The sequence below is a fragment of the Notolepis coatsorum genome, assembly GCF_963971535.1.
Source record: "Notolepis coatsorum genome assembly, chromosome: 16".
NCBI classification, from domain to species: domain Eukaryota; kingdom Metazoa; phylum Chordata; class Actinopteri; order Aulopiformes; family Paralepididae; genus Notolepis; species Notolepis coatsorum.
In genome coordinates this window covers 57,848,865-57,873,920 of record NC_140180.1, presented here as the reverse complement: position 1 = coordinate 57,873,920, position 25,056 = coordinate 57,848,865, and the positions used below count along the sequence as shown (strand labels likewise).

Below are 25,056 nucleotides of genomic sequence, written 5' to 3'. Positions count from 1 at the left end.
CTCGGAAAAATCCAAAAACTCTGAAAATTCCGAAAACTCGGAAACATCAAAAATCCGAAAAACTTCAAAAACTCGGAAAAGTCCGAAACCCCGGAAAAATCCAAAAACTCGTAAAATTCCGAAAACTCGGAAACATCAAAAATCCGAAAAAGTTCAAAAACTCGGAAAAGTCAGAAAACTCGGAAAAATCCGAAAACTCAAATGGTCTATGTTGAAAACTCCCCCGATCCTTAGGCCGCGCCCCCTTTTTGTATCCTTTGAACCGTTTGTCATAGAGACTCGCGAGAGACCCTCTCCCCCGTTGGCCGGCGGTGCACAGGCGTCACCCACACTTTCACAATTTCCCCCGCGTGGAATTGTCTAGTTATTATTATTATTATTATTATTATTATTATTATTATTATTATTATTATTATTATTATTATTATTATTATTATTATTATATACTGCATCTCTGCCTGTCCTGACCAGGAAACACTTTGCAACTGTGATCTCCTCTGGCAATAGTTGGATATTGTAATGTGTGGCAAGGGGTTGCAGCAATTCCACTGAGAGAAACTGGTCTGAGGCTGGATAACATGCCTATATGGCTCTCATAAGTTGTTATCCAACTCATGAGAACCTGCTCTCAAGCTCTTGCAGAATTCTGTCGACGACTGGATAGAACAGTCTCTGTCTCAGCTGATCTCCTGAGCTGAGGTCTGAGCTTGTGCCACAAGATGACTCAACTACATACTCGTCCATCCTTTTCTGCTTCCTCCTTTGGCTGGTAGTATGTTCCTCAATCCAAAGGCCATTACATATGGCCTTTGTCCTGTCATACATGTCCACTGCCATCTCTGAGGTGCGATAACCTTTGAGTGTGTCCTGCACTGTGCTTTTAAATAGTACAGATATTGAAGATGTGCACTTTAACGCAGCAGCACCTGGAGCCATCCATACCCATGGCCAGTGTCCTATAATAAGCTTTAATCGAACCCTGGTTCATTTCCTCAGATAGTCCGGTTGGTTTGGGGTGGTGTGACAGCTCATTCACTCTTGCAAGTGAACCCTGCTGCGGTTCATTTGAGATGTGAATGCAAAGTGGACCAAAGGCAGGAAAAGACCCAAAAATCTAATCTTTTTTTTATGAGAAGACTGAAACATATGTATATAATGAAACACAATACAGTTTATTCTTTCGATTGCCTAAGCATGATTTTGAAAACGGGGCCCGGTGTTTCAAAACACACAATTAGCACAACCACACACACAATTATCAAAACACCTCAGATCCTTTGCTAAATTAAACACTTGTCAAAACCATACACTAATTTATAAAAACTACATTTTGTTACCATATGAAACACACGTTTCATATGAATTAATTCTGTTTGAACCAGTTACACACACTGCTGTGCTTAACCTAAAACACATTTAGCAATTCTACTTCTCAGTGATTAGAGTACTGTAAGTGAAGTACGCAGAGAATGTGCAAATATACAATAAATTCACCAAACACTACACAAGACCAATGCTGTAGACTGATGAAAATATAATTTATGTATCTACATATACCCAAATCAATGATGCAGACTGATGAAAAAAATAAAATTTTCTCTCCATATACCCAAATCAATGATGCAGACTGATGAAAATATAAATGTTCTCTCCATATAACCAAATCAGTCAACATTTCAACATGGAGAATCACAACAATACATGTCCCAGTTGTGCAGAACACTGTAAGCTCAGCAAATATCAGACAAACATAAAATACTGTATCCAGTACAGGTTAAAAAAAAATTGAAAACATTTAAACAGAAAATACTAGACATTATCTCTTTGCCTAGCTGGATCTGGCAAGATAATTTTTTGTTGTGATTCTCCATGTTGACTGATTTGGGAAAATGGGAGAAAATGTATATTTTCATCAGTCTGCATCATTGGTTGTCTTGTGTAGTGTTTGGTGAATGTATTGTATATTTTCACGTTCTCTGTGTACAGTACTTCACTCTCCTTCCATTTTGGTTGAAGACAGGTGAACTCACCTGCTGCATTTTTATAGTGCTTAAACCTGATTGGTGTATCTACAATTAAGCAATGGTGTGTTTGTGCATCTGATGGCTGTGTTTAACCAATTGGCTCATATGTGTGGTAATTTGACATTCTGTGTCTAATGTAATGCAAGTGTGTATAGTGTTTTGCAAATCACTGTGTATTGTTTTGCAAAAAGTGTGAGGCTGACATTGTAGGGGTGCAAATCTGGGCCTATATTTTGCTCCTTGAGTGTAAGGTTTTGATAATTGTGTAATACTTTTGATTTGAGTGTTTATGCAATTGAAGAAAACTGTAAAGACTAGAGATGAACTGTTTATTTCTTTTGTACATAGGCTGTGCATATGTTTGTTTGTTTGTTTATTTGCTTATGTGTATGATTCTTAACTGTGTTTTTATTTTGTTATTGGTGTATATGTGTGTATATATGTATATATATTATATATATATGTATATATATGTGTATATATGTATATTTGTACTCCTGTTGGGGCTTCTTGGACCAGATCAATGTTTTATCTGGCTAAATAAAGGTTAAATAAGGTTAAATAAATAAATAAGAAACTGATGATTTGGTCCTGTTAACTTTGAATTTTCTATGGGGACTGCCCAGATCCCTCTCATGGACCTGGACCTCACTTTGAGAACCTCTAAGTTATTCAGTATTCATCTCTAGTTACTCTAAAATTGCGTATTTCTGTGTTTAAAAAAAAATAGGGGGGGGGCCCCCTTCACCCCCCCCTACTACTACTACTACTACTACTACTACTACTACTGATGATAATGATAATGATAATGATAATAATTGTAATAATCATAATAACAATAATATGAATAATAATAATACCAACAATGATAACATTATTATTATTATTATTGATGATAATACTAATAATAATAATAATAAGGGTGATGATGATTATGATGATGTTGATGGTGATGATAATTATGCACTATTACTACTATGCACTCAAGACTGTAGCACTCAAGTTAAACACTGTTTGAGGAACAATATCACTTATTAGCTGCCACTGCTGCCATTCCTGCTGACTTGTACAGAACTTGCAAATTGCTTTGGATAACAGCATCAGCTAAATGTAAATGATAATGATAATGATAATGCTAATGCTAATGATAATACTAATTGTTACAAAGGATCAGATTAAACCCAATATATATATTTATTGATTGATATATATTGCATAGTATTTGTATATCGTTTGATATCCCTTGTATATTCCTTGTACATATACACGGAATATCCCTTTAGCCCAGACCATAATATTTCATTCTCCTATTGGACAGCGGTCCACAGGCGCCAGAGCCGCGCCTCCGGAGTCAGGTTCAAAGTCACCGTCAAGACATGTCTGAACATGCCCGGCCTTGCCCAGGGATACGAGACAGAAATGTCGTTGGCACTAGTTTGTTCACCGTGCATATAAATACGGCGCAGGTGAATACAGAAGCACTTAGTCTTAGTCTTACTTAGTCAGAAGTCAAGAGTTACCCAATAAGTTGAAGCCTCACCCACGATACAACGTGCAGTGAAGTATGGCCTGTTTGGCCCCAGAATAGAGCATTGAGACCGCGTGCGAATTGATAGCTGAATTGTCAGAGTTTGGCGCTTTCACCCGAGGAGACCTAGACGAGAACCGTGTGGACATGTACACTGGATTAATCTACCCGACGACTACATAGCCCTTTGCGGCTGGAATATATTTGCTTTGGTCCTGTGATTTATGGAGCGGAGAATCGCCGACGCTTACACGTGTTGGATTTACCCCGCGAGGAGCCAAGTCGAGTCGGCGCCTCAGAGAGCCTGAGGCCGGCTAGCTTTCTTCACTGTGGAGCTACAGTCTACGGAGAACAGCTGTATTCGTCTGTGGATCAAGAGGCTATTGCACCGTCTCCTGTACTTGGAGTCTCCTTAGTCATTGTTGACCAGACTCTCTACTACCGACAGATCTTCTACCCCTGCTGGCTTACAACCAGGGGGACCCTTCCAGTATCTCCCGCTATATATTACTAGTGTACCATAGATATAATTCCCTAAGATTCAGGTTGTATAATTACCTCCTGCGTAACCAGAGAATGGACATTCATTGTTGATTTGCCTACGCACATTCCTTTGCCTTACAAGTGCATTCAAAGTATAATAGAGAAGTATTATGTACCTTTTGCTGCAATAAATACTTAAAGACAACTTTGTGTAGAACCGGTTCATTGTGGGAAGTGTTCATTATATTTAGATATCATGTACTGTATGGCCAGTAATTAAAGTACATAAAGCGGTAGTGGTTTAATGATACCATACTTATCAATACAGTCAGGGAATTGTACCCCTCAGTTACAATTGGTCCTTCGAGCCGGAGGGTAACTAGTGTAATATTAATATAGTGGTATTAATATTGACATGGCCTATGATGAACACTCCACAAAACGGTTCTCCTAAAGTAGATCGCCCGCAGCGTAGACGGCAGACACCTCAGTACTTAGAGGATTACGTTGCCAATATACCACCTAGCTTTCTACAGACGGTAAACGCGGAAAAAGTAGATAGTAAAATTATGTCCGACCCTATCGACCAGGCTACCCCGCCAGTAGAGGCCCTAGTGGGTTCTAACGTAACTGACCAAGCTCACGGTAGGGACCAGGAGGGACCTGACACGACTTTACCCCCCGCCAAGACCGAAGAAGTAGTCCCCGGAGAGCTCCAGGATAAAGAAAGCCCTCCAGGGATGGAACTCGACCCAATACAAGAAGGGACGAGCACCCCGGAGATGGATCTCCTCGACTCGCCACCGGAGAACAGATCTCCAACGAGCACTGCCGGAAGCCGATCACCTCGACCAGCGTCTTCCCCCAGCGAGGCGGACAAGATGCTGGCGCAGGCACTCATCGCCACCCTGGCAGCCTCCACCGAACGCGATCGACTTCAAGCGCAACAGACGCGCGAGCGCGAACATTCTGCAGCCGAGCGAGAGCGCTTCCAGGCGCAACAAAGGAGTGAAGACGACCGCATAAGACTGGAGACCAGACGCCTTCAGACGGAAGAGAACATTGAAAGAAGCCGCGCCGATGCACAGCACGCCGCCGCACAGCACGCCGCCGCCAATGCACAGCGCGACGTCGCAAATGCACAGCTCCACGCCGCCCATGCCAGCGCCAATGCCCAGCGCGACGCCGCCAACGCACAGCACGACGCCGCCCAGGCCAGCGCCAATGCGCAGCGCGACGCCGCCAATGCCCAGCGCGAAGCAGCGCGCGACGCAGCCCATGCCCAGCGCGAGGCAGAGCGCGACCGGCTGCAGGCGCAGCTGATGGACAAATTGGTTGCCATGGCGACACCCCCTCTCTCCGCACGGAGCTCCCGGAGATCGTCACGACAAGGGTCTAGGACGCATTCCCCTACCCGACCAAGCGACCCGGGACCCCGCCAACAGGAGGATCCTGTCCACGTCTCCGAACCCCCTTCCCGGCCGGTCCATACGAGACCCAGCAACAGGGAAGAACCGGACCACGCCGAGAGACTGAACAGAAGACTCCAGGTCCTAGCAGAGGAAGAGGAGGAGGAAGAGGAGGAATGTCAAGCCGACCAGCAGCAACGTACTCTGGACCAGGAGGCCCAGTACAGCCCCGACCAGCAGCAACGTACTCTGGACCAGGAGGCCCAGTACAGCCCAGAAGTCAGCCCCGAGGCACTGCGCTACAAACCCCTGACTCAACTCACGGGTGAGTTTGACGCACCGCCAGCCCAGAGGAACAGCACCTGGGTACCCGGCCCTTGGTACCCACCAAGTACCAGCCCAAGACGACACGTAAGAGGAGACTCGCCTAGGAGGCCTCTCCCCCAACGCTCACCGATGTGCCAGTCATCCATGGCATCGTACCTTGGCACACCGACGTTCCCGGACTTCACACACGAGAACAGAGCACAGTACACAGAGCTACGAATGTGCTTAGAGACAATGATGTCCGATGTAGTTGATGAACCGTACAAATATGCTATCCTACTGAAGCACCTCAAGGTGCCCCGAGCGCACAATATAGCGCTGGCCTATGCCACCTCTACTACCCCATACACCGTGGCTCTAGCAGCACTCGACCAAAGATATGGACGCATATGGGACTACGTAATACAAGAGATAAGGCATATTGACCGCCTACCCCCAGCCACAGACAATCGCTCACTAGATGACCTGTCTATCAAGGTACAATCCCTGGTAGGGATGCTGGGGGCGCAAAGAGAAAAGGGTATGCACGAACTGTACGCGAACTCTAATGTCGAGAGGATTTTAGAGAAGCTTCCGCCCGCCCGACAAGAGCGCTTCAGGTGGCAAAGAGACCACCGTGATCCTAACGGTCCCGAGCCATCCCTCCTAGACCTAGCCGACTTCCTGGCGAGAGAAGTCAACAGCCTACGGTTGGATACGTTCATGCGGAGCACACCAAGCTCCAGAGAGGGACCTAGGAGAGCAAACGATGGCCGCAGATTGGTGACCGTCATGCACCAATCAGAATCAGTACCGAGCAGCAAGAACCACAACACCCCCTCGACGAAAGAGGACCAGTGGAAGATCGAGTGCCAGTACTGTGAGGGAGAACATCGGCTGGACCAATGCGACACTTTCGGGAAGCTGACCACGGACGAGGTGAGTCAGTGGATCAAGGACCACCGCCGCTGCTTCCGCTGCGCGCGCAGCCACCTAGCAGCTGAGTGCCGCTTGAAGAAGAAGTGCAGCAGGTGCGGTGGCACCCACTTGGAGGTCCTGCATGACATCAACAGGCGTCAGCCAGGACAACAGAGTGGGCCCGTCGCGGTAATGTACCATGCCGAGGCGGTGGCACCAGTACCGAAGAGCCACCAGACCGCTCCCTACTGTACCTACTGCGACGGCGGACACTGGCTGGCACAGTGCGCCGAATATAAGACACTGAACCCCGTCCAAGTTGACCAGTGGCGTGAGGCGGCCCAGGCGGGCACCGCTTACCGCAAAGGGGCGGCCCAGGCGGGCGCCGCTTACCGCGCAGCACGGTGCGGAGCCCACCAGAAGATCCAAGGCAACCGACCAACAGGAGTGCTCCACATTGACCAGCATAGCGGGACCCCCCGAGTGCTCCTCAAAGTGGTCAGAGTGCTCCTGAGCTACGAAGACAAGGTCCTGGACACTTACGCCGTCCTGGACGATGGGTCTGAAAAGACTCTCCTCCTCGCTTCCGCAGCAGCCCAGTTGGGCCTGCGGGGTGTCAAAGATACCATGACCATACGCACCATCAGAAGGGACCAGAAGACCATAAAAGGTGAAAAGGTCTCCTTCAAGATAGCAGCGGTGGACCAGCCCGAGAAGCAGTATAGTATAACCAACGTCTTCACCAGCCACGACATAGGCTTGTCTCAGTACACCTACCCCATCCCACAGCTGATGGCCAAGTATGTGCACCTACGTCAACTACCTATACCGCTTATCGACGGCGCCACACCGACCCTGCTCATCGGCTCCGACCACGCGGACCTCATTCTCCCAATTGAGGCGGCCCACATCGGACCCAAAGGATGCCCAGTCGCGGTTCAGACCCGACTGGGATGGACGCTCCAGGGCCCCCTCTACGGACTTGACAGTCAACCCACGTCTACACGCTGCCTACACACAAAGGCGAGCGACACCGGCCACTCCCTCGTACAGCAGAGGCTATTGACATTAAGCGAGAGGCCCGTGAGAGAACCGTGGGCACCAGAGGGAGTTCGGAACTCCACCCCCCTCAGCTGCGCTTCAGACGTAGCTGACCTCGAACCCAGCACCCCAAGCGACTCCTTGACGGGGCGGCCGGGACCGGCCCCTCCTCAGACGGGGTACAGAGCAAACAAGAGAAACAGACGGAGGAGGAGGAGGCACAGCCAAGCACAGATCAAAGCAGTCTCAGGCCCGCTTCCTCCTAAGCCCCCCTTCATCCCGTCCAGTCGTCATGACCATAGACCAGTCACTACCCCGAGCTGCGTGGCCGGCCGGCCGCGTAAGCAAAGTGACCACTGGTGCCGACGGAAAGGTCAGAGTGGCAGAAGTGCTCGACCAAGGGCGGACCTACAACCGACCCGTGGCGAGGCTGATAGAGTCGCCAAGGCTCCCCGACTCGCTTAATGACGACCATGACCCCATGACTTTGTGAACTGCCCGACCCCTCACAACAGACATTGAGTAGTGGACAGTGCGGTTAATCTGTCTCTGCTTAGCTAATTAGGTGGGACTAATTAGGGGGCGGCTGTTACAAAGGATCAGATTAAACCGAATATGTGACCAGGTATGGACTTCAGGGTCATGTTGAGGGATCTTCATTTTTTTTTTTTTACATATTATGAAAGTACAGATTCATACCTTCAAAATAAGCCATCACTTGAACATTTTGGTGGGATACTTTGCAAGCTACTTCCTATGATTCATGGTGATTATCACAAAACGTATTCAGAGATAATAGCCTTCAAGAGACGAGCAGGCTATTCAGTGACAATAGTGAAACAACTACAACACTACCCAGAAGTCATTGTAATCCATGGCCCCCCTCTCTCTAGGGCAATTAACACCTGGCAGCTTTCCAGTCTGAGGCTCTTTGTTATTAAAATGAGTCTGGTGACTGGTAGTGGTAGTGAAAGGGACCCTGATAATAAACAAGAAACTTAATCAAGTTTCAAGATTTTATTAGCATTTAAAATAACACGAGATAAAAATAGACATGCTAAAGTCAATGTTCAATGTTCTGATGGCCTCTCCAGAAGCATTTAGATGTAAATACATGTAGTGTGGTAGTGAAAGACACAACAACTAGGTTAACCTTCTGTAGTCTGGTAGTGAAAGGTTAACCTTCTGTAGTGTGGTAGTGAAAGGGTTAACCTTCTGTAGTGTGGTAGTGAAAGGTTAACCTTCTGTAGTGTGGTAGTGAAAGGTTAACCTTCTGTAGTGTGGTAGTGAAAGGTTAACCTTCTGTAGTGTGGTAGTGAAAGGTTAACCTTCTGTAGTGTGGTAGTGAAAGGTTAACCTTCTGTAGTGTGGTAGTGAAAGGGTTAACCTTCTGTAGTGTGGTAGTGAAAGGGACCCTGATAATAAACAAGAGACAAAATCAAGTTTCAAGATTTTATTAGCATTTAAAAAAAAATAGGCATGATGTACTATATTAGTTTTAAATAGACAATAATAATAACTTACCCGTGGATGAAGAGGAAAGCTTCACGGCAGATTTGTATCGCCCCGAAGAAATAGTTTGTGTAAGCACGTTGTCTTTTTTTGGAAAACGATTTATTTCCGATAGTCCATTCTGACTTTCGACCAAAAGCCTGGAGCTGCGCCATAATAATCAAGTCTTTATGATCCTCTTCGAGAGCCGCTATCTCAAAACGCCTTGTGTAAACTTCATCACGGTCCAATTTTGTGATACATGACCGCCGATTAAGAATGTCATTTTCTTTATCAACCTGGACGCATTTACAAGTAAATCGCAAAAGTCTTTCCATTTGGCGTTCGTGGTTCTCGTCAGATTCAACTTCCACAACGCACATTACGTGTTCTACCTTGTCTCCAAATCCGTTAGGTGTGTTGTCACCATCATCAGATTCTGGCTCTGCCTCGTCTTCAAATCCGTTAGTTTTGTCACCATCACCACCATCACCATCATTTTCTGGCTCTGCCTCGTCTTCAAATCCGTTAGTGTTGTCACCATCATCATCATCTGCCTCTAACTCGTCACAATTGTCTTCTTCTTCTGAACCAGAATCTGAGTTTCTTTTTGGATTTTTCTTCTGCGGAAAGAAATCCGTGATGAATGTTCCTAAAGCGCGTTCGTCTTCAACACAGTGTGCTCCGAAGTGAGCAAACCGGTTTAATGCCTCGGCAAGTGCCCTCGCTGTGGGTTGACTGGGTTCCATGGTGACTGGCAAACATGCACTGCCCTGCTCTCTGTTTAATACTCACCGATCAATGGCATCAACTTAATGACGTCACCGCCTGACCAATAAGCATTTAGATGTAAATACATGTAGTGTGGTAGTGAAAGACACAACAACTAGGTTAACCTTCTGTAGTGTGGTAGTGAAAGGTTAACCTTCTGTAGTGTGGTAGTGACGGATAAAAAAACGGATAAATAGTTTTTTTTACCATATTTCTAATATTTATTTTTGATAAATACCAATTATAAATATCTCGACGAATTACCTCTGAATATGAATCAAAAAAAATATTAAAGATTCGCTCACTAGTTCTACCAGAAACGGAGTTGAGGCGAAGCATTACTAAGCGCTTCTGTAGTGTGGCAGTGAAAGGGTAACCTTCTGTAGTGTGGTAGTGACGGATAAAAAGGTTTTTTTACCATATTTCTAATATTTATTTTTGCTAAATACCAATTATAAATATCTCGACGAATTACCTCTGAATATGAATCAAAAAAAATATTAAAGATTCGCTCACTAGTTCTACCAGAAACGGAGTTGAGGCGAAGCATTACTAAGCGCTTCTGTAGTGTGGCAGTGAAAGGGTTAACGCGCCCTCATCGCGCCCCAGCGCAGTTTACATCAGGGCCCCCACAATAATGAAAAAGCCGATGAAAAAGCAATTTTTTATCACTCCGTTTCCGTATAAAATTAATTTACTTTTAGCCATTAGGTTGGAAAAAATGCACCCTACCGAAATTCGTTCGCTCATAAAATTCAAACTGTGTTTTAATGGTTTTTAATTAAGTTAAAACACACGTTTTATAAAGGCCGTCAAGGCCTCTTTTTTTTTAATCTTTTTTTTAGACACTGCGTTACGTTGCTTATAAATCATCTGAACTTATAACATTAAGATAGTGTATTAATAGTGTGTTATTCTAAAGCTAATGACGTCTGTGTGTTAACACCTATTAAGTACAGTACTTGGCCCCTGTGGACAGGCCCACAGCCCGCGCGTGTAGTTTTTTCTCCTCACTTGGAAGAAAATTTGTGGAACTATTATAACAATAATTACCTCATTTACAAGTTGTATTTAAGTTTGCAACTAAGGGCAAATAAGGGAACACATCAATGACAATTCAAATATGTAAAAAAAATCAAGATTTCGATTTTTAGGATTTTCTAAACAGCAAGACATTTTCTTCATTTCAGAGCACCTCCCCCTTTGCGGATCAAATCGGGTTTGGTCACGGCGAGTCACATATATATATTTATTGATTGATATATATTGCATAGTATTTGTATATCGTTTGATATCCCTTGTATATTCCTTGTACATATACACGGAATATCCCTTTAGCCCAGACCATAATATTTCATTCTCCTATTGGACAGCGGTCCACAGGCGCCAGAGCCGTGCCTCCGGAGTCAGGTTCAAAGTCACCGTCAAGACATGTCTGAACATGCCCGGCCTTGCCCAGGGATACGAGACAAAAATGTCGTTGGCACTAGTTTGTTCACCGTGCATATAAATACGGCGCAGGTGAATACAGAAGCACTTAGTCTTAGTCTTACTTAGTCAGAAGTCAAGAGTTACCCAATAAGTTGAAGCCTCACCCACGATACAACGTGTGGTGAAGTATGGCCTGTTTGGCCCCAGAATAGAGCATTGAGACCGCGTGCGAATTGATAGCTGAATTGTCAGAGTTTGGCGCTTTCACCCGAGGAGACCTAGACGAGAACCGTGTGGACATGTACACTGGATTAATCTACCCGACGACTACATAGCCCTTTGCGGCTGGAATATATTTGCTTTGGTCCTGTGATTTATGGAGCGGAGAATCGCCGACGCTTACACGTGTTGGATTTACCCCGCGAGGAGCCAAGTCGAGTCGGCGCCTCAGAGAGCCTGAGGCCGGCTAGCTTTCTTCACTGTGGAGCTACAGTCTACGGAGAACAGCTGTATTCGTCTGTGGATCAAGAGGCTATTGCACCGTCTCCTGTACTTGGAGTCTCCTTAGTCATCGTTGACCAGACTCTCTACTACCGACAGATCTTCTACCCCTGCTGGCTTACAACCAGGGGGACCCTTCCAGTATCTCCCGCTATATATTACTAGTGTACCATAGATATAATTCCCTAAGATTCAGGTTGTATAATTACCTCCTGCGTAACCAGAGAATGGACATTCATTGTTGATTTGCCTACGCACATTCCTTTGCCTTACAAGTGCATTCAAAGTATAATAGAGAAGTATTATGTACCTTTTGCTGCAATAAATACTTAAAGACAACTTTGTGTAGAACCGGTTCATTGTGGGAAGTGTTCATTATATTTAGATATCATGTACTGTATGGCCAGTAATTAAAGTACATAAAGCGGTAGTGGTTTAATGATACCATACTTATCAATACAGTCAGGGAATTGTACCCCTCAGTTACACTAATAGATAGAAATAGGTCCTATTTTTTCATAGTCAGCCAAGGTCATACTCTGCCTTTCTATGTCTATCCACAGGAGCATTACCTGACAGACATAAAAGCTCTGGGCATCACCTGCTCCACAGCCTTTTTAAGTCACCACCTGGGTCGTTCACTTCTGTTGTCTGTTTGGGCACATTAGCTGTCTATCGTTTGGGAAATACAGAGTGTTGTGTTTTTGCAGCTGTGATGGTTGGGGGTAGGTAGGTAATGTTGGTTGTTGTTTTACACCTGCCTCTGCTTTAGACCTAGTTTCGCTCTAGTCGACTGAAATGGTTATTTGGATGCATTATTATTGTGATAAAAGCACACAGTCGGAACATACCCCCATGCAAGTTAGCATTTCTCGAGACAAAAAAGGCAGCCTCATAATTATTTTAAGTTTAATTGTAATATTTTTTTTAATAAATCTCACATTTTCTAATATATGACATAACTGGAGCACACAAAGAAAGTGTTTGTTCTTTGCCATTAGGTTGATTGGGTTGAATTAGATTTGTATATGGCTTATTCTATTTAGGAATAAATAACCATATATAGCCATTCATGTTTACAGACGGCTGATTATTGTTTGTTAATGGATGGCGTAATGGATCCTGTGGTCATGGATAATATTTATGTAGAGTGCCAATTGGTTGATGGATTGCTCTATTCTAATATATCGTGGGTGGTACAAGAGTCTCCAATTGTATCTTTGTATCTGTGGAGCTACAAAGCTTTGACAAAATAAGTTTATTTAAAATAAAAGTTAGGTATGTACATTTAAAAAAGATGTACTACTCATGTGAAATATAGCTTTAATGAGGAGTGAGGTTCCACCTGTGATTTACCCCCATTGTAAGAGCACAACTACTTTGACATTCACTGCCATCTTTGGCTTTATTATAGCTACGAAACTTTTTTTCAAAACATGAAAGCTATGGCTTTCAAAAACAAACAAGTCAGGTATTCGTAATGTCATCCTCTCAGCTCCGCAGCGTTCGCTCGAGACTGGTCTATGGGTACTGCAGTAGTTACCATGGAAAACATTGCATTTGATTTTTCTCAAAATAATTTAAAAACGTAGATCTTGTTTAATCATACTCAACTCTGCTCTTGTGAAATGTCAGACCAATTGAATAAGTGGAACCATATAAACCTGCTACCTTCAGAAACTCCTGTGCTAAATGACTATAGGCAATGTGTCTGGAACCAGGTGGGTCTTAAAACTATAGGTTTATACAATAGGTTATGGCTGTTTTGATTGGCAGCGGGTGGAGCCTTACCTGTTCATGCAGGGGCCCACCATGTTGAGGGTGGGGAGTGGGGACTTCAGCTCTACAGTAGACAGGTGGGGCTCCTGCATATTTAACCAGTCAGCATATTCACAGCAGGTCCAGAGCATTAGAGAGCAAGTGTGATGACTGGATTCCTGACCTGCTGTATAATTGATAGGCTGAGGATGTATAATGCATCATAGACAGCCCTAGGGGCAAGAAAGAAGAAATCTCAGTCTCAGCAGATTTGGGGTTTGGCGATGGGTTGGAGGGCGTTGTCACCATGTTACTTCTTTCCACCCACAACCTTTATTTATACACGGATACTTGCTGAGCATGCATGTCTAGGAGCAAGAGGTTGGCCTGGTAGTTAGAGTTAGAGAGACTGTCCCGCAACCAGAAGGTGACGGGTTCGATTCCTTTGGGCAAGACAATGAACCACAAGCTGCCCCAGACAATGAACCACAAGCTGCCCCATACAACGAACCACAAGCTGCCCCAGACAATGAACCACAAGCTGCCCCAGACAATGAACCACGAGCTGCCACAGACAATAAACCACAAGCTGCCCCAGACAACGAACCACAAGCTGCCCCAGACAATGAACCATGAGCTGCCCCAGACAATGAACCACAAGCTGCCCCATACAACGAACCACAAGCTGCCCCAGACAATGAACCACAAGCTGCCCCAGACAATGAACCACAAGCTGCCCCAGACAATGAACCACAAGCTGCTCCATACAATGAACCACAAGCTGCCCCAGACAACGAACCACAAGCTGCCCCATACAATGAACCATGAGCTGCCCCAGACAATGAACCATGAGCTGACCCAGACAATGAACCACAAGCTGCCCCATACAACGAACCACAAGCTGCCCCAGACAATGAACCATGAGCTGCTCCAGACAATGAACCATGAGCTGACCCAGACAATGAACCACAAGCTGCCCCAGACAATGAACCATGAGCTGCCCCAGACAATAAACCATGAGCTGCCCCAGACAATGAACCACAAGCTGCCCCAGACAATGAACCACAAGCTGCCCCAGACAATGAACCATGAGCTGCCCCAGACAATAAACCACACCCTTACCCAGACAATGAACCATGAATGAACCATGACCTGACCCAGACAATGAACCACGACCTGACCCAGACAATGAACCACGCCCTGCCCCAGACAATGAACCACGCCCTGACCCAGGGGCACCATGAATGGACCCGTCACTCTGACCTCATTCAATAGGATTAATGAAGTAATCCAGAATCCTTCCCAGCAATACCCTGCTACACATTATACACATTCATACTTGCTGGGAGCTGCCTGATATAACCACAATCTGACACTGTTGGCCACTGGGAAACTCCACTGGAGGGGTTCGGTTTAACTGCCTTGCTCATGAGCAGCCCAGCGGTATACTCACTTTCCCCACCCACAATTTAATACCTGTGTGAACACTCAAACCTGCAACCTTCCAGTAAGCCTGCACATGGTACAATAACAAAATGACTTACAGTGCACAGGGACAACAACAACAACAACAACAACAACAACAACAACAACAACAACAACAACAACAACAACAACAACAACAGATAGCAGACCATAATCTTCCTATGTTTAGTACTATATAATTTAGCACTAGAAAGTACTATGTACGATTTGCCTAATTCCGCAGCAGATGGTCAGCACTACATCATCCATAAAAACTCAGAGGAGAAAAATATTTATTGATGAACTAATGCACTGTTTTATTATTCGTTCTCAACTAGAATGAGCATTGATTCTGTTTGTGATCTACAGTAGTACCCTAGAGATGCCTGTCGATACTGAGATTGCTGGTTTACCAATTTACTACAATCTACTGGTACAATATTATTGGTGGTGGTTGTGGTTGTAGTATAGTGTATAGACGGGTTTCCTTTTTGAAAAGTTTCAAACTAAATTGGCTGGATGTCATTTTGCCAAATCAGCATGGCTGTGGGTGTGACTCACCTTTTACATAACTTGCTTGGGCATGGATTGATTGTCTGCCCACGTTATTCTGACCAGGATTACAGTATGTTCCTTTTTGTTCTTGGATTCTAACATGGTTGGAAAAATAGTGATGTGTGTTTTAATGGGTGAGAGAGGTACAGATAAAGATACAGATACAGTATGTACTTTGGATTGAGGATTTTTTGTATGAATTCTGACTCTGCTGCCTTGCTTTCTCTTCTGTACATTTTCAGATTCCCCCTAATTCCCATTGCTTTTGGAGTAATGTCTCTGTCTTTCTTTCCCTCTCTCCGCCGCCTCTCCTCAGCGCCGACGGCACTTACGAGGTGTCCTTCTACTCCAACGCGGTGGTCTCCAACAACGGCGAGGTGGCCTGGCTCCCCCCGGCCATCTACAAGTCGGCCTGCAAAATCGAAGTGCGCGACTTCCCCTTCGACCAGCAGAACTGCACACTCAAGTTCCGCTCCTGGACCTACGACCACACCGAGATCGACCTCATCCTCCTCAGTGACTTCGCCAGCCGGGACGACTTCAAGCCCAGTGGCGAGTGGGACATCGTCTCGCTGCCAGGGCGCAAGAACGAAGACCCGAATGACATCACGTACCTCGACATCACCTACGACTTCATCATCAAAAGAAAACCTCTCTTCTACACCATCAACCTGATAATCCCCTGCGTCCTGATCACCTCGCTGGCCATACTGGTGTTCTACCTTCCGTCCGACTGCGGCGAGAAGATGACACTCTGCATCTCCGTCCTCCTCGCCCTCACTGTGTTCCTGCTCCTGATCTCCAAGATCGTGCCACCCACGTCCTTGGCAGTGCCTCTGATCGGCAAGTACCTGATGTTCGCCATGGTGCTGGTCACCTTTTCCATTGTCACCAGTGTCTGCGTCCTCAACGTGCACCACCGGTCGCCCAGCACGCACACCATGCCCCCCTGGGTGAAGCGCATCTTCCTGTACCGGCTCCCCTCTTTCCTGTTCATGCGGCGGCCTGGGAGCTCCAACGTCCGTGAGAGGTTCCGGAAAAAGCACCATCAGCGCTCGTTCTCGGACCTGAAGCAGCTGCGGGCCGCTGACGGGGCGGCCGGGGGTTCCGGAGGTGCGGGGGGCATGGTGGACTCCTCCTCCTCCTTCTACGTGAACGAGGAGTCAGCAAAGCGGTACGGCTGGAAGATCAGCGACCTGTCGGAGAACACCGAGTTCAGGAAGAGGATGGCGCTGAAGTGCAACGCCGACGTGGAGGAGGCGGTAGACGGGGTGCGCTACATCGCGGAGAAGATGAAGGTCGAGGATGACGATGAAGGGGTGGGTGTGGAAAGAGAGTTCAAAAGTTTGTGTTTGTGATGATTGGACCCATGCGAGGCATGATCTGTACACTGTGGAACTATGTGTGTGTGTGTGTGTGTGTGTGTGTGTGTGTGTGTGTGTCCATGCAGGTTTGTGTGATCATTTGAATGCTTGCTTGTTTATATTGTGTTAAAATGATGCATATAAATGCATATAAAGTCAAATTGACTCAGTTGTAGGAGTACAACTTTGACGATCGTGCGTGTATTTCAGCAGCCAATCTATCAGGCCTTTGTGAACATCTAAACACAGCCAAGGTATCAGTGAGGCCAGAGATGCAGGGTGACTGCTCTCACAGGAAGTTAATCACCAACTCGGACTCAGTGGTCTCTGTTTAGTCAGTTTCTTTATCGTCTTATTTTCAAGGCGGGATTACAACAGTCACCTTAACCCATAAAACTACCACATTTGCCTTTTTCATGAAGCCTTTCATAGTCTGAAATATTTTATCATTCTCCAACACTGAACAAAAGGAGACATATGCATTGAAGCAGAGCACAGAAAGCAATACCTTCTTATTGGCTGAATTCAGATTTACTCTAAGTGGAGGGGTATGTCATAGACCGATAGTGTTATCAGTATTTCACACTAGCTAGAGCCATTACAGGGAGTCGTTGTTCTGCATGGTATCTTTTCCTAGAGTTGAACTAAAATGTTGCATTAGTGGACCTCACCATACACCTGCATACGCAAGGCATGTCCATGCACCACTCACTCGTTCTGTCTGCTCGTACCTAGTGTTCACGTGCCGTGCATTTTATGTGTGAGTCTTACTAGTAACAACAAACCTCTGTCCCTCCCCCAGATTATTGAGGACTGGAAGTACGTTGCCATGGTGATAGACCGCCTCTTCCTGTGGATATTTGTGATGGTGTGCGTGACAGGGACACTGGGCCTCTTCATGCAGCCCCTCTTCCAGAGTTACAACACCCCGACTGTGGACGACGTGGAGAAGAAGTGAACTCTGACCTTTGAACCCTTGACCCAGAAGTGATCTTCAACTCCCAGAAACAGAGCTGCGATGATAATATTTTGACACACATTAAACTCACATGTTCCCGTCTAGCACCACACTCCTCCACTGATTTCCCCTTTCTCTCACATACGAGAAGAGATGTGACCCCCTTAATTGCCTACCCCCCTTACCTCCTTTCATCTCCTGACCGCCCCATCCTGGTCTGGCCCCTTCTCCTCCTTCTCATCCTCCACTCATCTGTTGTTCACAGAAGGCCAGGAAAAACTCAGGACTTGTTTCCTTTTTATCTGTTCAGACCTTCGTTTTCACTCTCTGCCATCTTCTCTCTCTCTCTCTCTCTCTCTCTCTCTCTCTCTCTCTCTCTCTCTCTCTCTCTCTCTGTCTCTCTCTCTCTCTCTCTCCCTCCCTCCCTCCCTCCCTCTCCCTCTCTCCCTACTACAGTTGTATTCAATCACAGCTCGTTCCTAATGGACGACAACATGAAATCAAGGCTCTTTTTTGGTTATTTTTTATTATCTTTTTTTCAGTTGAGACAAAGAATGAAAGAGATAGAGAGAGAGGTTGGAGCAGAGTGAAAATTATTTTCTGCATTGTTCCAGAATAATTTGCCACACAAACACTAAACATGAGCAGATATACTGTACACCCACAGCAGAGCACATGCATACACACACACACACACACACACACACACACACACACACACACACACACACACACACACACACACACACACACACACAGAGAGATAGATAGAGCCCTGATGAGCAGGAGATGGTTCTCTGCCATGGAGAGAGAACGAAAAGATGAGTGCTCTCCTTGCCCATAGTTCACACACATTTCGTTTGCCTTCAGAAGGAGAATGAGGAAGGGACGTGTATTTGTATGGCGGGCTTGTGTTGTGAGAGGGTTGGTGAGTCTCCCAGCCCGTTTCTGCCCCCATGCCACGCTGCATGGACTCCACTTCTGGCCTGACTAAAAAAAAGACTGATGAAACAAAACTGTGACCAATACATGCAATATTGTTGTTCAAACATGGTTTTGAAGAAGAGAGGAACCGAACAATAGCAAGCTATGTAGCTTGCTTAAATAAAATCTAAATATGCCAATGACCATGAGGCTGTTCTTGCTCACCGTGCTTCTCGTTAAAAGTAAAGTATGCTGGTTTTACCTAAGCAGTGCTCTTTACTTTAGTGTCCATCACTAAGGAAAACCAGCAGCAATATTGTACAGTAGCTACTTTGTACTCACAGACCCGCTAGCAAATTAGCCAAACTGTAGCCTACTGTCTAGCTCTGCACTAGCAATATCTTCTATGTGGGTTGTATGTAGAGTATGGACATCACGTTAAAGTCTGTCAGAGAAGCCAAATTAATCTGTATTCAGTAATCTTCACTGTCTTTATGCACTCTTTATGTCACTGTTAACAATGTTAAGGAGGAAACAGGCCTACTGTACAAACTCAAACTGTACTGGTTTCTCATGTGATCTGGTTTCTTTGTGGAAGGAAGGGTTTAGTTATTTTCTTCTTCTTCTTCTTCCCACTGGCCAGTCATATCATTTGACTGACATGTGTCAGTCTGGACACATGCATTGAGGGTAAAGGCTGAGAAGTACAGGAGGAAATCATGCTGATGTCTTGCCAAATGAATCAATAAATGGAAGAGTAAGTGACACGAGTCTGATGACTTGCCTCAGAGCAGTGTGAAACCTCCATACTTTCACTCATCATATGTCAACATTGCCATTGCCATGTTATTACTGTTTCTACTGTAGCAACTTCTATTTTCTAACTTCCAATCTGTATAATTCACATATCGCTGCTGTCGGGACAAAACCTCATAACTCCATTTTTTGAATTTTTTTTTTATTATATAAATCAACTCCGTAGATCATCCTCCATATGTGTGTGTGGGTTTTACAAAGTTTAAACAATGGAAAAGCATTAAACCGATCATCTGTCTAAACCTCCTAACTCTATTCACCCTCAAATCTGTGTTAGTTTTTTTCATCTGCTGAAAAGTTGGGTTTTTGGAGTTATGAGGTTTTGTCCCGACAGCAGCGATATGTTAATTACCGGTATATAATGCTGCACAGCTCAGTTGCAATTTGTGAATATGAACAAGTCTCTCCTTATTATCAAAAATGATCATTTGTATATCAATTACTTACTCTGTGATGCCATAAATTCATGAAGATCTTTTCTTCTTCGCGCATGTCTCCATGGTGTACGTAGAATCCAAAAGAAACTGTATACATAAAAAAAAAAAAAAAAAAACTATATCAAAACATCTGTTTACAAACTCTCTCACAACTTGTGCAGTATAATCTTATTTATCCAGTCGTATGCTTAGTGCTTCACAAACATGCATTTTTGCTCAAATCTTGCTAACAAAAACATTTCTGGTTCAATGCTGCCTTCAAATGGAACTCGCAAGTTCGTGGCACAACGTTGCCAGACACCTGGGCAATGTATCTTGAAGCCACTGAAGATAACAATTTTCCAGTTACAATATTGTGAATCACAACAGTGGGTCGTTCATATGGATTCTTCTCGTAAACACGGAAAATACAAGTTCCATTTGAAGGCAGCACTTAATTTTTGGGTGAAGTGCTCCTTTAAGCTGATTACCAGAGAAACACGCCTCTAGTGATGATGTCACTACAGATCCTGGAGGCGTCTATGCCTTCTACAACGCTGTTCGGTTTCCGGGTTCCTCTGATTGGCCACTAAGCCCACGTGACCCTACGCTAGCACGCCCCCCTTATCGCCGCCAGTTATCGCTTACGCCCGTGCATGCGCATGAGCCGCGACAAACCCCTTCAATGACAGAGCTCTCATATTTGCGAATGCATAAACTATATCTTAAATTATGGCTATGTGTCTAATATGGCCGTCGCTTATCAATGACTTGTTTTGTTGACATCAGGGTGAACGCTGTTGTATTCGCAAATATGAGAGCCAGCAATACGCAGCTCCAGTTAACCTAATTTATACCGTAATGAATCATTAAAAAAATATACCGTTAACTGGAATATGCTGTTTCTTTACACATATGTTGGATTATGTAATTGGTTTGTCATGACAAACCAATAAAAAATCGCTACTTTACATCAGGGTGAACGCTGTTACGCTGCCACCACCCACTTCAATGACAGAGCTTTCATATTTGCGAATGCATAAACTATATCTTAAATGATGGCTATGTGTCTAATATGGCCGTCGCTTATCAATTGACAGAGCTCTCATATTTGCGAATGCAACAGCGTTCACCCTGATGTAAACAAAACAAGTCATTGATAAGCGACGGCCATATTAGACACATAGCCATAATTTAAGATATAGTTTATGCATTCGCAAATATGAGAGCTCTGTCATTGAAGGGGCTTGTCGCGGCTCATGCACGGGCGTAAGCGATAACTGGCGGCGATAAGGGGGGCGTGCTAGCGTAGGGTCACGTGGGCTTAGTGGCCAATCAGAGGAACCCGGAAACCGAACAGCGTTGTAGAAGGCATAGACGCATCCTGGAGCTGCTTCATAGACAGTGAACAATAGAAGAACTCCCCATGAGAGTACCCAAGGTCATTTTCCTGGGATATGGGTACACTTTCTGATTCAGAGCTGTAAGCGATATATACTAACTAACTAACTATATATATGTACTACTTTAAACTACTACTAAATACTAATAGCTCAAACAAAAATTCTGTGAGCCCACAAAGTTGGTCACTAATTCATGGTTAATGGACAAACTCCAATTAGTGTCATTGACGACATCACAGATTCAAGTCTCTGATTTCCAGCTTAGAAAGACAGATGTCTGTGTTTATAAAGAGTGACTTAAATGCCCAAGATCATTGGAACAGCTCAATGTAAATTCAGATTTAGGGTGGATTTAAACCCATCCAACCTCACAGTGACAGATCGCTCAGCCGCATTGCGACGACTCAGATTCTCCTAGCAATTGGCACTTCAGACAGAAGTCAGCCAGGGTGCATGAGGGCAGCCAAATGTGTCTGTGAATGTGTCTGTGAACGTGTCTGTGAACGTGTCTGTGAATGTGTCTGTGAACATGTCTGTGAACGTGTCTGTGAACGTGTCTGTGAATGTGTCTGGGGCTAAATGTTAGTTGACTGACAAAGACCTCATTAGAAAGTCAGGGGCATTACAGCATCTAAAGATGGTGGCGGGGACAGGCTCCCGCTAACTTAACAAATGCGGACGGGCGTGAAAGGACATGCGTGCGTGAGCCTGCATACGCATGAAGTGCACGCGTACACGTGCATACACAGTCACGAGGTATGTCCTGATCTAAAATATGATGTATTTAATGTTCGTTGGCAGAGAGAATGTGGTTCCTGACATGCTGAGCAGGGCTTGAGGAGAGACGGCAGCATCAGTTATCACTATGACGTCGACCCGTTTACAGACGGCAGCAGAAAGACAGCGGGTGCAGTAGTGCGAGCACTCACCTCAAAACGCCAGGAATACTAACCACTGGGAAATCAATTACTTTGTCATAAAAGGTGACGACTTGCAGATCCTTATGCAGTTAATGGGAGGGTGGAAGACATTAGCGAGTTGCCTCTACTTCTGTTGCCAAAAAGTGTGTACGCTTCTTTGTGATGACATTGATGAAACAAGGTCTACAGGCAGCAGTGGTTCTCAAACTATGGCTGGGACCCAGCTGGGGAGCAGGAAGGTCACGGGATGAGGACTGAAGAACAAGAAAATAACTGAAAGTGTTCTCATTTCCATCCACTGCTGTCTAGCTTCTGGAATGGATCCGTCAACTTCCTGGGAGAATAAAAAACAACAAACATGAGTTTGATGATGATGTACAGTATTTTTTTTTTATTGCCACAGTTTTCAAATGTTTTGCCTGATAATGACATGATAGCTAAGTGGCTAAGTGGCCTACATCCTTATCAAAGGAGAAGGAGAACATAATATTATTTTCATAAACAATCTAGTAGTCATGAGTTCCGGATATACTGTATACAGACTACTACACAATCAAGTATGATCATTAGGAGGTGAACGCTGACTAACTTTTTCTGTCAATGTCACTTTCAAGTTGACAATTTTGAGGATTTTTGTTCTTCACTGGTCTGGTAATTACTTTAGTTTATTTTTTTGTTCCTTTTTTTAATAATTTTTTTTGCGGGTCCTGCATATGGCAGGAATGCTGGATCGTCAATTTCCCATGCACCCACACACCACACACACACACACACACACACACACACACACACACACACACACACACACACACACACACACACACACACACACACACACACACACAAATAGACATAGACATAGTATAGACATGCATGTGAGCGTGCATACACACAAAAAACAACATACATGCACGCCAGGCAGTTACATAATTCAACAGAGATAGTGACAGACACTGAGTTGGACTTTGGTTAAGTAATTGTTATGTTTGTCAGCCCACCCTATATACATACATATTGGTATGACTCATAAATTAGATATTTGATGTCTGCATCAATTTCCATTAAGAGATTGGGGTTGGGGGAGGTGGGTCCACCAGCTCAGAGGCTGTGTATTGATCATATTTATTTCTGCTTTTTAAATATGCCATAAAGCCTCCTCCAATATTTAGAGATTTAGGAGTAAATCAACCTTTTCTTGTTGTGCATATATACTGTTTAGTGTTTATACACCCAGGTTTGATTCTTTATATATCTGCCAAAGCATTTAGATCCTTTGATAGACATTGAAGACATTCATTGTGTCCCAAACAACAGAGCTGGCCTTGAGCATTTCCTTTGCTCCATTCATGTTGGAATGCGGCCCAATGTGTATCAGGGACTAGTTCCAACACATCTTGTTGCTTTGAAGCATAGAGAATGCTCAAGTTCAGTGGTTATCTGTCGTGGATAGTTAAAACGTTTACCTACATGTTATGGTGTGGATTAATACTTTTTCTTAAGCTTCCCGCTTCGATTGAAACCGGGCCAGAACTCCAACCACGGGACTCTGTGAGTTAACCTAATGCCATTGCTTTAGGATAAACTATACCAGTGGTTCTCAAACTTTCTCCTGTCAAGGACCCCCAATTGATATGTACTAGGTCAGGGACCCCCATTTTTTAAGATATTGTTCCAGGGACCCCCATCTGAGAGGATATTTGTTTGTTACATATTATTTAATCCAGAATTCCATAACTTTCTGTACTGTAGGTGGAGAGATAACAGTGGAGTGAATTAAACCTATGATCAGACTAGTCACTGTTATTAACAATCTTTCTGTACTAACTTATAGCAAAGAAAATATTAGTGAAATTAAACTATTCTCCATTTTTGTGGGATCCCCTTGGCAAGCGCTTCTGAGAACCACTCAACTATACTACTAGCAAGTATTTCACACTACTTATTTCAAACTCCAAAAATCCAAACTATCCCTTTAAAGGGAAGAAAACCCACCATCCACCCCATGCAGGGCCTATAGCTCATGGTGAAAGATAGAACTCACCATTATAAGAGAATAGAGAATAGTCGAGCAGGGAGAATTGTGAGGGACCACTTTTATGGTCTGCTATCTTGAGCAGGAAGCGTGACGGAGGAGATGGGTCCAGCATACAGGTATATAGAGGGGGGGATGATAGAGAGAGAGAGAGGTGGGGTTTGTGGGGTGGGGGTGGTGGAGCAGGGTGCACAGGTGATAAAGCCTGGTTGTAAAACACAGAGACACCAGACTGCTGCAGTCTCTAAGTTAGAGGAACTGACAACAGAAGACGGCGATCAATATGTCTTTATTGTTCTCAGAAAGGTGGGACATATATACACAATAATACACGTACAGTGTGCACACATGCAAAAACATGCACGCACGTCAGTCTGTCTGTCTGTTTCTCTCTCTCTCTCTCTCTCTCTCATACACTTAGGTAAACAATCGCACGCACACACACACACTTGGAATTTGAACGTTTTTGTAAATAACATCTTGAATATTCCATACATACCACACCATATTCCATTCATACCCACAAAGCACATCATTCCTTGC

At 44.7% G+C, this 25,056-nt stretch overlaps 1 protein-coding gene across 1 annotated transcript in view; it reads left to right on the top strand.

Moving 5' to 3' along the window:
• Positions 1 to 18,002, top strand: part of LOC311242965 (neuronal acetylcholine receptor subunit beta-2-like) — a gene marked incomplete at both ends in the record, with an annotated part of 70,140 nt that extends 52,138 nt beyond the window's left edge. Inside the window, 2 exons of the mRNA XM_084332029.1 lie at positions 15,997 to 16,999; positions 17,847 to 18,002. Of these exons, the coding sequence (XP_084188155.1) occupies positions 15,997 to 16,999; positions 17,847 to 18,002 (1,159 nt within the window). The remainder of the gene's footprint in view (positions 1 to 15,996; positions 17,000 to 17,846) is intronic.
• Between the last annotated feature and the right edge of the window lie 7,054 nt (positions 18,003 to 25,056).